Genomic DNA, 16,778 nt, shown 5'->3' on the forward strand with positions numbered 1-16,778 from the left:
ATGCAAGGACGACACACCAAAGGCTGATGAACAAGGTCTTCAAAGACCATATTGGCTAGTCGGTAGAGGTCTACCTAGATGACATACTGGTGAAGATGGCCGAACCGAACAGCCTAGTAATCAACCTGAAAGTCATCTTTGACTCACTCCGAAGGCACAACATGAGGCTAAACCCCTCTGAAGTGCGCGTTTGCCATGGAAGCGGGGAAATTTCTTGGATTCATGATCATACAGAGAGGAGTAAAAGCCAACCTGGGTAAATGAAGCCGTTCTTTGCATGATAAGCCCTGGATGCGTAAAGGACGTACGAAGACTAGCAAGGAGGTTGATAGCCCTATCTTGCTTCCTCGGCGCCTTGGCAACAAAAGTGCTATCTTTCTTTAACTTAATGAAGAAGGGGATGACCTTCGAGTGGACCCCTTTAAACTACTTCAAGAAAATCTTGTTGGAGCCACCAGTCCTCAGTAAACCAAAAGAAGGGGAGACCTTGTACCTGTACCTGATAGTCACGGATGAGGCCATTGTCCGGGAAGAGATCAAGCAACAACAGCCTGTATATTTCATAAGTAAGGTACTTTAGGGAGCAGAGCTGAGATATACCAGGCTATAAAAATTAGCTTTTGCCCTATTGATCTCTTCTCGAAGGTTAAGGTAATACTCCAAAGGGTACCCGATCACCCTGCGAACTAATCAGGCCATCCAACAAATCTAGAAAAAGCCTGACCTAGCGGGAAAAATGATGACCTGGGCAATAGAACTGTCTCAGTATGATATCCAGTATGAACCCTGTCACACAATCAAAGCGCAAGCAATGGTTGATTTCTTGGTTGAAATGACTGGAGATGCTCCCAAGGTCCCGAGCACACGGTGGAAGCTCCATGTAGACGGAGCTTCCAACCAAGCGTTTAGAGGAGCTGGGATTATTTTAAAAAGCTCGGAAGGAATAACTTACGAGCAGTCTATTTAATTCGAATTCCCAATTTCTAACAACCAAGCTGAATACAAAGCTATGATCGGCGGCTTGATCCTAGCCAAGCAGGTCAGGGCAAAAAATTTTGAAGTTAACAGTAACTCACATGTCATGACAACCCAAGTGAATGGGACATACCAAGCTTGAGACCCGTTATTTCAAAAATATCTGAAAAAAATGAAACAATTGTGCAAGGATTTTGAAGAGGTAGTGGTCCAACATGTACTTAGAGAGAGAAATGTTAGAGCAGATCTCTCGTCAAAATTGGCGAGCACCAAGCCTGGAATGGAAAATCGATCTCTCATCCAAGGCTTGGTAAAGGAGTCGTCAGTGACCCTTTGCTTGACCCAAGAGGAACCTCCTTCTTGGATCAGCCCAATCTAACATTTTCTCAAGGAAGTGGAGCTTCTGAAAAACAAGAAAGAAGCCAAGGTTGTGAGAAGAGAGGCTGCCAAATACGCAGTGGTACAAGGGCAGCTATACAAGAGAGAGCTCAACCAACCCGTGCTGAAGTGCTTGCAGCCCGATCAGACGGAGTATGTCTTGAGAGAAATGCATGAGGGGTGTTACGGACACCACATTGGGGGAAAATCCTTAGCTCAGAAGCTCGTTAGAGCTGGTTACTACTAGCCCTCCATAATGGCTGATGCTCGGGAGTCCCTTAAGAAATGCAGGAGATGCCAAGAAAAGGTGAACTTCCACAACACACCGGCAGAAGAGCTAAGCTCCGTTTTGGCCCCATGACCCTTCTCCCAATGGGGATTCGACCTGCTGGGCCCTTTCCCAATGGCCTTGGGACAGGTCAAGTATCTAATTGTAGCCATTGATTATTACACCAAATGGGTGAAAGTTGAACCGTTGGCTACTATTTCAGTGTCATCCTTTTTAGACATTTTTTCTTTCTGTCGTTTTTAATTTGTTTCTTCCTCTCAATTTCTGTTTTTTTTATTTATTATTATTGATGATGATAATGATAATTTTGGGTTATGATGGTGATGAAGGAGTTAGAATTAAGTGCTTGATAGTAGAGATTGAAAGTGATAATAGTAATAGGTGAGATGATGCGACGGGTAGGGTGGGGTGGGGTCGGGTGAGGACGATAATATTGCCAATGGGTGAAGGTGTGATATGTGGAAATAGAATTAGTTTGATAGTATTGGTAGTAATGATAATGATAATGACGATGATGATGATTCCAGCCGTAGGTGGGCGGTGGTGGATGAGGTAATGCGTAGTGACAGTGAGATTGGCTGAGATAGAAATCGATGATGATGAAAGTAAGTGAGGATAGCAATATAAAATGGTAGTAGTGGGATAGAATAGGAGAGATAAAGGTGACGTTGATGATATTTGAGAGAAAAATATAATTAAGGGTAGGCTAGGAATATCATAAAAATTTTAACAGTTGACTAAAAAAATTAATTATTGACTAGTGTTTAAATCATTTTGTCAAACAGAATATATTTTGGATATCATTTTATCGTTATCATTTTATAGGGATCATTTTGTCAAAATCAAAATCTTTCGAAAACCAAGATGACTATTTTATCGTTATCATTTTATGGGGATCATTTTGTCAAAATCAAAACCTTTCTTCTCCATTCTAAATTTTCTACATGCTATCTCTAACCTCTAACTTTGGTGTAACTTCAAATTACAATAACTTAAAAAAGACCAACAAATATTTTTCAAACTCCAAGCCCAAAATTAACATACTTCTTGAAATTAGTTGGGATTTAGCCTAAAATCTTTTTCATCCCCTTGAGGTATTTTCAGATATAAATGTCAATGTAGAACATGAAGTTGTACAGGAGAATTTGGTAACTTTATTAAAATATGGAGTTCTGTTTGGTCAATTTTTTTAATTTTTGGACATGCGTCTAGGCCCACAAAGAGGACCCGACCCAAATCCCATCAGCTTCCCCTTCCTCAACCCGTTTTTCCTCCTCCACGCGGGTCTTCTATCTTTGATTCCGCCTCCATTGCTGCTGTTTTCCGAACTTCTTCCTGGCAACACCATTTCGCGCGATGCCATCTTCTTCGTCTCGCTGTGACTTGGAAGGGCTATGTCCTGTCTTCTTTCTCCCGTCGCAGATCAATTTCAGCGGCCATCGAAGACCTTCAAGGTTCACTCGGTGCCGTCGCCGTTGTTGACAACCATGCGACACCTCCGCCATTCGAACTTCCATATTCCAACCTTATCAGTGGCAATGAGCTTGGACACTGAGCAGATGGTGCTCTTCCTAGGTCATCGCTGCTGCACAGAACACCCTTCCGATTATATCTCTATGTCATCACTGGGCTGAGAAGGATGACCAACAACACGTCCGTTGTAATCCATGCTGCTTTTTGGGGGTGATGATGAAAATCTGTGCTAGTTTAGAATTTTTCAAAAATAAGAATCACTTCGTCGATAGCATAGTCCAAACTGGCAATTAAATTCCATCAATCAAAGTTTAAATTTCAAATACAAAATAATTGAGAGTAGTTAAACCTCGGGTTGTCTTCCCTAGGAACTAGTGACAATAAGCGCACAATTTTGGTTGTGAAAATCAAGGGGTGTTTTCAATAAGGAAGCAAGCAATTAAGAAATAAAAGAACGATCAAAATTGTAATTAATAAACTAATAAAGGGATAAAAGAACTATGTATGTAATATGAACAAGTAAAGCTCAAAATTGATGGAAAAGTGGTTCAAAACATAAATGGAACCTTGACTTGGGATGAGTTATGGAATTCTTTCCTTGCCATAACCACAACTATGATAATTATGATGGATTAATCTCACCTAGTCAACCCTTAACATCGAAGAGTAAGTCAAGTGAGCATAATTGTTATTAATCCACAAATACTAGCTAACTTACTAATTACCTTAGTAAAAAGCTAGCGTTAGTGCAAACAATAACAACTAACAACCCAAGAATTATCACTAAATATCGGACATTATGACTCTAGTATTCTATAAATTCGTTTTTCCAAGCCAAGGGGAGAAAATCTACCCCATAATAAAAATTGGTATTTCATCAAACGCATGGTGGGCATAATCATAAAACATGGCAAAATTAAGAAAATGATAAAAACTATGAACAACCAAAGAACAAAATCAACAATGGCAACTCAATAAAAATATAAAAATCACTAAACATCAAATTCATCAACCAAGACTCAAAATTGCAAAACTATATGTATATTGATAAAGTGCATTAAAATATAAGAAAGTGTAGAACAAGTAGTGCAATAAAAGAGAAAATTAAAGAATACTTACAATGAAAATAATTATAATCCAAGATCAAAATTGAAAAATGCAAATTTGTAGCATAAACCCTAGTTAAATACTAAGAAAGTTGAGAGAAAACCTAAGAGAAACTAGCCTAAAACTACCCTAAAAACTATCTAAGTGTGTTGTATAATGTATGGTCTGTTGTGTGGTTGCTTGCCCTCCTTATATGCTCCAAAGCCTTCAGAAAATGGCCAAAAAGCCCCCCAAATCGCGAGCACGTGACTTTTTAATGAAGTCACGTGCAGGGACTTGTGCGTACGCACACATGCTGATTTTCTCTTATGCGTACGCACAGGATATTGTGCGTACGCACACTTAGCTATGTGCTTCTTCTTTGTTTTTTTCATGTTTTATCCCAATTTCATGCTTCTCTTCCATTCTTATCAAGCCATTCCTATCTATTACACCTGAAATTACTCATCAAAACTATCAAGGCATCAAATAGAATGAAACTGGAATAAAATTGATCAAATTAAGTACAAAAATAGCATGTTTTTATAATTAGACATAATTTAGAGAGAAAACACAAAAGCATGCTATTTAGGTGAATAAATGTGGGTTTATATGATGAAATCCACCCAAATTAATCCAAAATTTATCATTAAATATGGATTCATCAATTCTCCCACACTTAAACAATAGCATGCCCTCATGCTAATCACAATCAAAGGAGAAAGGTAAAAGGGGCAAGCAACTTATTTAATACACTATCTACATGCATGCAACTATACTAAATGCTATCTATCTATATCTATATTATGGTTTCCTATTGAGTTTGGCAAAAAAATAAACAAGAGATTTTCAATTAATCCAAAATAGATCATTAGAGCCAAGGAAAGAAATTAATGCAATATGATCAATGTTCAAAGATTTGATTTGAAGTTTTCAAAATTAATTTTAACAACTTGCAAGAAAACACAAGATAAGAGATGGAATCATAAAATTGAACGATCGAACCCCTCACAAGATGTGTATACACTCTAGTCGTTCAATATTTAGGGCTTAATCACTCAATTCTCCTTTAATCATGTTTTCTAGGATTTGCTAGGCATCTAACAATCAACAAATACTTGATGCATGAATACAAATATCATTAGGTCTTTGGAGGGTTGTAATGGGGTTAGGATAAGGGTAGGATTAATATGGTTAAGTGAACTAGTAGATTAGATCTTTGATTAGCTCAAGTATCCCACCTAATCCTATATTAACCTATTTACACAAAAGAAAACAACCTAATTTCCCATTCATCTCCTTTTTCTCACTCACTCATGCATCTTCTTTCTAATTCTCATACATATACATCTTTATTTAACATTATTATTATCATTCATTCCTTTTTCTTTTTCTCTTTTTCTCTTCTTTTTTTTTTTTTTTTTTTTGCAAAAGTATATACACCTAAATTTTCTTTTATTAGCAAAGAGAGAGGCATATGTTTCAAGTAATGAATGCATGAGTGTTTATCCATTATTTTTTTTCCAAAATTTCACAATGAATACCCAAAATAAACTGATTACCAATGTTTTCCACAAATCTCCCCCACACTTGAGTAACACACACTCCTCAACCCAAGCTAATCAAAGATACAATTCATGGACATAATGGTATTTCACTTAGGGAGAATGATGTGCTTAAAAATTAGAATAAAGGGAGATTAAAAGGCTCAAAAGTGGTTTACAATGGTAGCTATAAGGGTTGGCCATATGAGTTAGTGAGTTCAATTTCAAAAATGACCTCAATCATACTAAATGCATTCAAAACACCAAATATAGGACATAAAAACTCAAGCAAATCTAAACAATCATAAAGGAGTATAACACACAAGAACAAAATTTGTGGTTGAAAATATGAAACCACACAATTAAAGCTCAAATCTCACTAAGTGTTTTGTTCAAGCTCTTTTCTATGTTCCATAAGAAGAATACTTCAAGTAAGTTGAAAAAAACAAGTTTTCAAATCTAATCAATGGAATGCCCTAAAAGAAATTTCTTAAAAATCCTTTATTGTTTTTACTAACTCATTTCTTATACTAGGCAACATGCAAATGCAAATATTTACTACAATAAGACTATAAGCAAGCCAAGATGTGTGTGTGAGAGCAAACTAAGCAAAGTGTAATACAATGAAATATTAACAAATATTCACAAAATTCATAACTACTAAAACTAAAAAATAGTGCAAAGTGTTGAGAAAGAGAAATTTATGCCCCGAAGTTGCGGATCCTCCTCCACACTTAATCATTGCACGGTCCTTCATGCATGCACATAATTCGGGAGATGAAGATCTAAGAGGCTCCTCCTTCAGCTGGTGGTCACTGGGGCTCGAACTGCTGTATAAAACAATTAAACAGGAATTGAGGAAGAGTTCATATGAGTGTGGTATTGATAAAAGACAATATGTATATTCTAAGTGTGCATGGTTTAGAACATACACATTGGTCGGGTAAAACGACAACCACACAATCAAAAAGAAATAGCATGTGTTTCTCAATTAAGTAGCTTAGGTTACAAGTAAAGAATAAGTAAGAGTATAGGCACAAACAAACCTAGGTGACCACAACTAAAGTGAATCGAATATATGAGATATTGGATATTGAAATTGTGCAAGTGAAAGAGCAAAATTGATATAGAAGCACAATAAACAATAACCAATCTAATAATGAAAAGAAAAATCATTATTCATCATGAAACATAGTGAAATAGTCACATGGTAAAGGTACTTGTTGCAAAAAGTAACAAACTTGACAAGAATCAAGTCAAGTCACTCAAACAAATGCAAGGCATTAACAACAAACAAGTACCGGTCATGTGATGAATTTGATATGAAAATCATGATGAACAAGTAATTTCAACTCAATTCACTTAATTTAATATGCACTTATAAATAATTTGTCCTAGGATGCAATCAAAACATGAATATTCAAACCCACTAGGTATTAGTAAATTAAAGCAAAGTATAAGTGTTTTGATAAAATCCAATCTTGAATAATATCAATGATCATCCAAGGTGCACAATTCAAAAACAAATTGCCAAACAAGGATATAATTTAACGCATATGATAGCTACAACATATAAATCAAACTCAAAATTCATCTAGACAATGAGACAAAGACTTAATGTTTAGTGCACATCTTCATCAAAGATTAAGCCAAGATTCCAAACAAGAAACAGCCCAATCAATATCAAGCAAATACTTGCAACTTATTTAATTAACAAACAACTAAACCACAACTAATATAATTACTAAAATGAAAATGAGATGCAAAGAAAACTAGCATTTTCAACAACTGCTGTACGGATGCCATCTCAACCCTTCATTTGGCATCTTGTTCTATAATTATTCAAGATCTTGAAAATACTTTTCTCACCAAAAAAACATTTCTTTACTCTTTAAGCTGGTAAAAAAAAGTTTTAAAATCCATGAGCTAAACCTCTGTTCTTTTTTTCATGTTTGCATTTTATTTTGCTTACTCGCCTCGCATATTTGCTTTCTCCTCACGTTCTACCTTTCTTACTTTTAATTTTGATGCGATTAAATTCTACATCTATGTTAATTTGTGAAGAAAAAGAGAGACTCTATAAGAATAAAGGCTTTAAAATTGAATTTAAAAATTGAATTCTTCATCTCTGAAATTGAATTTAAAACACATTTGTTACTAAAAAAGTTAGATACTAAGATATTCATAAGAAAAATCACTTTGGCTCTGTAAATTAAGATTGTGAAAATAAATTTGATTACTAAGTTACATTATTCATTATTGACAGTCGACGAAGAAAACAATTACAATAGTACAATGCAAGGCAAGTTTCTGCCACACTAATCTACATTTACAATTTAGAGCACCAAGCCTACTTATTGTCCACTTAAACCAACAAATTGCAAAATTAAATGTCCCCTAGAGTTGAAAACAATTGGTTTTCATCTAACAATTACTACTATTACACGTATACATACGTAGCATAAAACATTACGTCCATCTATCCTTTATTTATTATTGGATATGATGCAAAACCCAATCCATTTACATTGGGTTTTCCTATCCAACAATAAAAAGAATAAAAATCAACGTAGGTGATTACTTTCACATCTTCGTCTAAAAATGATATTACGAACCGGTAGATGGTTTAATCAAATATATTCAATCAAATATATCAAACCATCTAACAGTCCACGCTACCATTTTTACATCATGATGTTTTCATATAGAAGTAACCACCATCAACGTAATATCTCACACATAAAGATATGTTCCAGAACAATTTTGACCTAACAAACAAAGTTTTCAAAGTCTACTTCAACCAGCAAGAGAAGCATGAAGAAGCTCATTCCAAGTATCAGGAAGACCTGGTAGACACCAATGGCTACAATCTGTAGCCATAACTCCACTATAGGCTTCAGGGTGTGCATCTTTTCTGTACTGTGAGAGAGTGGTCACATCCAAGAAATACACTGGCTTTGTTATTCTATTAAGCACCTTGCTCACCACAGTCCAAGCCATTGGTGTCCCTCCCGGGTACTTCAACCCAAAGAATGGTTCTGTCTGACTCATACATGACTTTTCTGGTTGATTCCAATCTCTCCCCCTAACATATACACCCATATCAATAATGTTTGGGAGATAGTAAAAAACAAGTTCAAACAGTTAAAAATTACTTTATTTAGTATTCATTAATTATTCACTAAAATAATTATATAATTTTAGATGTAATAAATATGTAATTATGAATGTTATGTATATGAAATTATGGATGTTATGTTGTATAAGATAATTTTAGATATTGTTTTCCTAATATTACCGCAACCGCATATACCATAAATTGAACACCATAATAAATTATTAACTAAGAACTAGTACCATATAATTAAATAAATTTTAGGTCATGTGTACTTCAACTCTTTAACTTTAAGAAGAATATGAAAATTGAATTCATAAGGTTTCTCAATGTACCATTTTGTTTTTTTTTTTTAATAATTAAATTAGTAATAATAAAACACATGTATCAAATTTGAGAATGTCAAAGTTGCATTTCTCTTTTTAAAAAAAATTGGGATAATTTGCACATAATGTAAAGTTTGAAAGGGTATATAATTACGCTTATGTTAAGCAAAATACATATAGTAGAAGCTATAGAGCATGTATATGTTGAGAAATTTAGGGCAGTAAAATATAATTAAGTGATGGATTAATGAAGGAGAGTGAAGGAGAAATGAATAACTTACTGGTAATGCACAGGGGAAATGCCTAAGAAGAAGACCTTGGTTTGTGATGGATTTATGTTCGTCTCAACCCACCTGGCCCATGTTGTTAGCCCTGTGTAGAATGCAACCATACGGTTCATGTCTTTGTACAACTTGTTATTAATTCGAACATAGTCCCACCTGCCATCAAAATTTGAATATGGATATGAAGATACAGAGGTAGTTGTTTCTTTTTATGAAAAAAGACACACAAACTAGGAAGATGCCATGCTATCCAAAAATTGAAAAACTGACAACGAAGATTCTGAAAGGAAAAAAAGACAAATAATCTCAAAAAAAAAAAAAGTAGATATTTGACAAAATAAAAATTCAAACGTCAAATAATCTTGTTTTCGTTAATAAATAACCTTGATTTCGTAAATGTGAGTGGACGACACGAGTATAAATTTTTATTATAAAAATAGAATTATTTGATAACTGGATTTTCTTTTCAAAATAATTTACGTGTAATTATTTTTACATGAAATTAATAATTAAAAATATTATATAATTTAATCAAATATATTAAATTATATAATTTTTTTAATTATTAACTTTACATAACAATATAGGTATATAAATTTTTATTTGTTTTAAATATTTATTATTTTCAAACTTTTTCAGTTTTTTTTTTTTGGTATTAAGTTAATACTAAAATTTCTTGGATATTATTTTGGTTTTGATAGTTTATTTTAAAAAAAAAAAAAAGAATTGATCATACGGTTGTGCGTTTCCGGTGTGGGTCCACCAATGCCACGTGTTGAAAACCAGAACGTCCATTCCTCTCCAAGCGTCACCACTCTTGATTGAGTCAAGCTTCAAAACTCGCCCTGCTTTTTCATGGTCAAGATCTACCAAATATGCTGTTCGGTACAGATATAATTCTACCCCATAGTCCTGAAAATGTTCCACAACATTTTTATTTTTATTTGTCAAATTACACAATGTAAGTATTGCATATAACTTGTAAGTTGTAGTAATAATATTGCATTTACAGAACTAAATACACGTAAATGCATCAAATTTGAGCTAGACCAGCTATAATCACTAATCAGATACTGAAAAGGTGAAAACTATACACAATACAATTAATCATCTTTTTTATTATCTTCCGAATCTCAACTAAACACATGCAATTATGTATAATTATTTCTAGTAGTATGAAATTGGCAGCATAGTATTATGGAAACTTATATCATAAACTAACATAATGAAAAGGCAAATATGTAAAAAGAAAAGAAAAGAAAAGAAAAAATAATATATGTTAAGTACAGTTTCTGGTTTAACATAAAAACTGGCATGAAAAATTAGATCGCTTTCTCTAATCATTGCCAACTGAGACATTTGATTGAAAAGTTTGTATATGAAGCAATTAATTAGGCTTTGGCCAGTATTGGTTGAACAAAATGGACACGAAAAGCAGTTAATAGATTTTCTATACAAAAGTAGAAAATAGACGGAAACAAAGAATTGGAAAAAATACTGTAACTGAGAAAAATAATAATGAAAATAAAGTGAGTAAAACAGTTTCCTCATTATTGAAACCAAATGAATATATGGTTAACTGGGACTCCACGTCTGTCCTAATAATTGGTAACTAAAATTTTGTCCTTTTATCTTTATCTTTTCGTACTATGAAAATTTCGTGCACGTTTGAATTTGGCCAATTGGAAAAATTAACAGTTCAAGAAAATGTACAAAGAGATTTGAGATATTTAGTTTTAAATTTTAATGTTTGAATTTACGGCTATTGATTATGAGAATAAAAAATAAATAATAAATGAATAGGCACGTATGTAGTAGTAAAAGTTAGCTTTTGTTTCTGAGTAAGTGAATTCCTTAATAATAACATACAACAACAATAATTATCCCTTCAAAGTTCAACAATGTCCCAAATTTTAGTGCTCATACTCAATTGCTTCAAAATGGCACAAAATATATGCAAAATACTTGATAAAACACAAATACCCTATAACTTTTTAAGGAAAAATAAAGATGAAAGAGAAGTTGATAGGACTTGCATGGATAACAAAACATACATAAAACAAAAAAACTGAAAAGCGGTAGATTGTAATGAATTGAGTTAATATGAGTCATGCCATAGTATAGAACTATAGATACATATATACAAGGTATATTTGTAATTTGAGTTTTTTTTTTTTAAATTATTGATATTTGATAATATGTAATTTAAAATGCTAAAAAAATATTTCTTCAAATTACTCTATTTATATTTTCAGAAAAGTTTAAACTTTAGTTTATATAGAAAATTACATATTATAAATTTTATATAAATAATTAATATTTTTATTAAAAAAAGAGTGACTTTTTATCAGAAAAGCTGAAAGTGAAAAAAAAATCATATATATAATTATTATTCATTTATTTATACCGACAATGAGCTAGCAATGTCCCCAGCAGGAAGCAAAGGGTTCCCACCGATCAAATCAAATATTGCTCCCACTTTAATTTATTACTTATTAAATAAAAAATAAACATCCAAATTAAATTAAAAAAAAAATATTTTGACCAAAGAGTAAAAAATAAAATTAGGACCTACTCCAAATATTAAGAACGTTCTTAATTTTTACATCAATACTTTATTCTTAATTTTTTTTTTTGAAAAGGTAAAAGAAAAAATTAAAGCAATCATTTTCTGCACACCTTTCTTTTGTAAATGTTTTTAAAGACGAGCGGAAAAGAGCCATGTTTTATTTTAAATGAATGAAAAAGGATAGATTAATTAGTACGGAGCGAGATACATACAAAGGTAAGATTTATATTTTCTTTTGTTTTAAAATAATCGTCAACCTATATGTAAAAGATAAATGATTAGAGTATTATTTTTATACAAACATTTAGCATAAGCCTTAATATTATTTTTAGTCTTCCTTTTTGTCTTATTTATATTATAAATATTTTAAGTAACTCAATATTATTCCACGGTTAGCTCAATAAAGAATACTACTAATAAAAATGGTGAAATATTCATTAAAAAATCAACCTAATTATAACAAAGTTTAAGATATTATAGTCTTCTTTTCACTCTACATTATTAACAAGTTTTTCTATCTATATAAGAACACATTTTTCTATAAATTACAAAAAAAAATAATATTCAAGAATATATTCACCATTTGTCGGTAGCTTTAACAACGTTGTTTGTGGTTAAAATATTCTTGAATATTTTAAAGGGCATTATAACATAAAGAATACTTTACCTAAAATATATTAAGGGTAAATTACAATAATAAGTCAAGGGGAGCAAAATTTTATACGAATCAGCCAAAACAAAAACTGCTTCATAAATCCATCAATACACGTTTATACACAAATACACGCACACACATAATTCGAACCAGCTGGGTTCGAATTATACACAAATACACGCACACACTAATTTGAATCTACCTAATTCGAATTATACACACAGATATTCATGGTATAATTCATGATATAATTTATTAAAAAATATTCATGAGCATAATTCGAATTATACCATGAATAACTGTGTGTAATTCGAATCAGGTAGATTCGAATTAGTGTGCGCGTGTGTTTGTGTATAATTCGAACCCAGCTGGTTCGAATTATGTGTGCGTGTGTTTGTGTATAATTCGAACCAACCTAGTTCGAATTATGTAGAAATGGAGTTCGAATTTAGCTGGTTCGAACTACATATAAACGTGCATATTGGTGGATTCATAAAGCACTTTTTGTTTTGGCTGATTCGTGTAAAATTTTGCTCCCCTTGCCTTATTACTGATTTGCCCATATATTAATATTTTAAGTTATAATTACCCTAATAATGGTTAATATCTATACACATAAGATAAACAAAAAATAATAAAACAAAAATATATTTAATGGATTAAAATAATTGACACAATAAAATTAAAGAAACTAGGAACCATCAAAATTTTATTTTTTATTATCATTTAATTATTAATTCAATTTTTTTAATTTAATTTTTTTAGTCTAATAATCCAATAACATATTTTATCTCATATTTTTAAATATTAATAACTAATTAATAATAAAAAATAATAAATTTTAATAATTCTCTAATATCCTTTAAATTTAAATTCAATGTTTAATTTCAAAAATGCAATTAAGCATCTAACATAGAAAAAACTAATACAATAACATCTTTGTGTTAGCATTTTTGTTGGACTTTGGATGTCTTATCCCAACGTGTCTGTGTTACAAAATACTAGCAACACTTGTCGAGAAATAAAACAGCACATGGAGGGAAAAAGAAAAGAAAAGAAAAAGAAAAGAGAGACCTGGAATATGACAGAGGAGATGGCATCTTTTTGTCTGAAAGTGGTTCTCGATTTGGGCACCCAAGCATGAATCATACACGCTAATGAATTAAACTGATTCAAACTCAATGAGTCACCCACAAACATGATCTTCTTCCCCTTGAATTTCTCCAAGAACTCCAACCCATTGAACCTGATTAACATACACGACAATTACTATAATGTCCACCCTTAATTATTAATTCAACCCCCAGAACTTGTATTCATAAAGAAAAATTATTGTCATATATTAATAGTAGATTTCCAATTCAAAATATAATACAATGAAAAAACTAGTATATCTAAAGGAATAATGTTACCTGAAAAGTAAAATTGGAGTGAAAAGGGAAAATTATTTTTTAATAAAGCAAAAGTAAAAAAAAAAAAAACAAAATTATTATGTGTTTTTATGAATTTATTAAAAATATTCATTTTTTATCTAATTTTATTTTGAGTAATTATTTAAATTAGTTTTCGAATTTTTAAAATTGAATATTTTAGTTTGTTAAATTTTAAAATAGTTTCTTTAATATTAGTGTAATTTAAAACTTGAGAACTAAAAATCTGATTTTAAAAATGGGATTGATTTGGATAATTATTTATTTATTTTTTATTAAAATTTATTTTAAATATATATATCTCGCTTATTATTTTGAAAAAATTATGTCATGTCACGTTTAGATACATTCTTAATGAGTAATAAAAACGAAAAAAAAAAAACACTTTATTTTGAGAGTAAAAGCGAATGTAACATAAGACTTAATATTAATACTATGAGGAGCACCAGAAAACAGTACTAGAAGATAAAGATGGTGAAGAAGAATGGAAAGTGAGTAAAATAGTAAAATGTGATAATAATAAATAGAAAAAGAGAGGAAGAAAAAAGGTACCTTGGCATGGGACATGAAAATGGCATCCACCTAAACTTCTGGTACATTTTATCAGACCTTCCATTCTTCTGGCAATTGAATTGTGGATCTATGAATGGACACTTTGAAGGGTCATAAAGAGGATATGAAGGGTCATACACCCACTTCCCACGGAACATGTTGCATTTTCCTACAAGCTCTCTATTCGGTCCATTTTCATTTTCATTCAAGCTTGAAGCTTTTGTTAGGTGGCAAATCTGAAACAAGAATATTGAAGAAGCAAGCAGTTTTAGGAGTAATGGCACTGAACCCATTTTCTTGGGTTTCGATACCCCCCTTCTCTTTTTTCTAAGGAAAGAAAATAAATAAAGGACGTGTTCTCAAGGGAACCTTGTCACAAACAAGTGTATATATAATAGCTGTGTGTGTAACATTAAGTGACTGTTTGATCTGAGAGACAGGGGTAAAGAGGGCTTTTCACTTATTCACATGGGTGTGAAAGGACAAAAGAGTAGAGAACAACTTGCTTCCATTTTCTTTCTTATAGAGATGTTTGAAAAATAATAAAAATTTGTTTAAAATTATCGAGTTTTATATTTATTAATTACTTTTAAAATAAATGTATAATATTAGATATAATAAGTATGTAATCAATTTGAATTGATTAAATAATCAGTTAACTCGTCGATTTAGGTAAGTGTTAGAGGTTCGAATTTTGTGTATGTAGTAACTCATTAGCTAATAATAGATCTTTAAATAAAATTTAGATCCGTACAAAATTAAGTTTTTGTTCATTGAATTAGGAGATATTGTGAACAACAAAAAATATAATAAATATATAATTTAAAATATTATGTGTATAAAATTATAAATATTAAATTAGATAAAATAACTTTAAATTATTGTCTTCGTATCTTTTAAACCACATTAATTTTAACATTTAAGAAAGATTTATGGTTTATTAACATCCAAGATTCAAATTTGTCACCCCAATCGATGTTAATTTGCTTGTATTATTAGTTTGAAAATTGATGTTGGTTCATTTAATTTGCTATTTCATACAATTTTATTACCTGTTGTTTAATTTTGTGCACGTGAATTTTTTAATTCTCATGAGAAACCGTGAAAATTTGAATGGATTACTGCTTTTTACCGTAGCTATCATGTGGGGTTGGATCCAAGCCCATGTTGCTTTAAAAATCAATGAATCATGAACGATTATTTATGCATTCAAGAAATAATGGTGTATTGTACTTCACGCATTGAAATTGAATATAATGTTATTTTCTTCGCTTCATTAGTAATTTTCACTAAAATGTAGTATGATTTTGAAAATAAAAACGAGAAATAGTCTTTTTATGATTTTGTTATTGTTGATTAAATTTCATATTTACCATTCAGTCTGTGTAATATGGTACTTTTAGGTAGCGTTTAGTAGAGAGACAGAGATTAAGAAATAAAGATTGAAATAAATTTCAGTATTCTGTTTGGTGTAAAATAGGAGACAGAAATTGAAACAAGAACGAAACTCTAATTTAATTTGTATAAAGAATAAAATTGGAATTAACTAATTGAAATGAAGATATTTTAGGTATAAAATGTTACTAAAGTTTCAGTTTCTATCTCTAAAAATTTTAGTCTCATGTGTCTCTACTTTTTAGAGATACTGAAATATTGAAATTTTAGAGACAGAAACAGAAATTTTAATACCAATCTCTGAACCAACAAACATGATATTGAATCAGTCTCTCAGTTACAGTTCAATGTAACTTAAAAAAAAAAAAAAGAAAAAGAAAGGAAACTATGGAACTTTTGTTTTTTTTTTATTCCACCCTGACAATAATTGAGTTTTGATGTCAAGAATCTGGCCGACGAAGAAGAGGTTTTGAACAATGATTAAATAATATTCACTCAATTTTTTATTAAAATGTTAAGGGTACCTACCACTAACTTTGACTATTTTTTTTTTTGGACTTACTATGACTAATGTTGATGAGAATATAGTACACTGATCGTTTCAGATATGAAAGTATCATGTTTTTGTCCAAGCTTGAGCCTGCCTCAGTTGTGACTTGTGATTTTTCAATCAAAAAAAAAAAAAGAAAAGGGTTTGTGGGTGCTTT

The 16,778-nt window shown here is 31.3% G+C and overlaps 1 protein-coding gene across 1 annotated transcript; it reads right to left on the minus strand.

Moving 5' to 3' along the window:
* Positions 1-7,976: 7,976 nt before the first annotated feature.
* Positions 7,977-15,058, minus strand: LOC107632736 (protein trichome birefringence-like 39). Its single transcript, XM_088508139.1, has 5 exons — positions 14,677-15,058; positions 13,769-13,940; positions 10,207-10,382; positions 9,468-9,626; positions 7,977-8,830 (listed from the first exon to the last, which is right to left on the minus strand). Exons 1-5 carry the CDS (start codon positions 14,967-14,969, stop codon positions 8,542-8,544), a joined length of 1,089 nt encoding a protein of 362 aa, XP_088364265.1. The 5' UTR covers positions 14,970-15,058; the 3' UTR covers positions 7,977-8,541.
* Positions 15,059-16,778: the final 1,720 nt, after the last annotated feature.

This window comes from Arachis ipaensis, chromosome B3 (assembly GCF_059453495.1).
Source record: "Arachis ipaensis isolate K30076 ecotype BB chromosome B3, ASM5945349v1, whole genome shotgun sequence".
NCBI classification, from domain to species: Eukaryota; Viridiplantae; Streptophyta; class Magnoliopsida; order Fabales; family Fabaceae; genus Arachis; species Arachis ipaensis.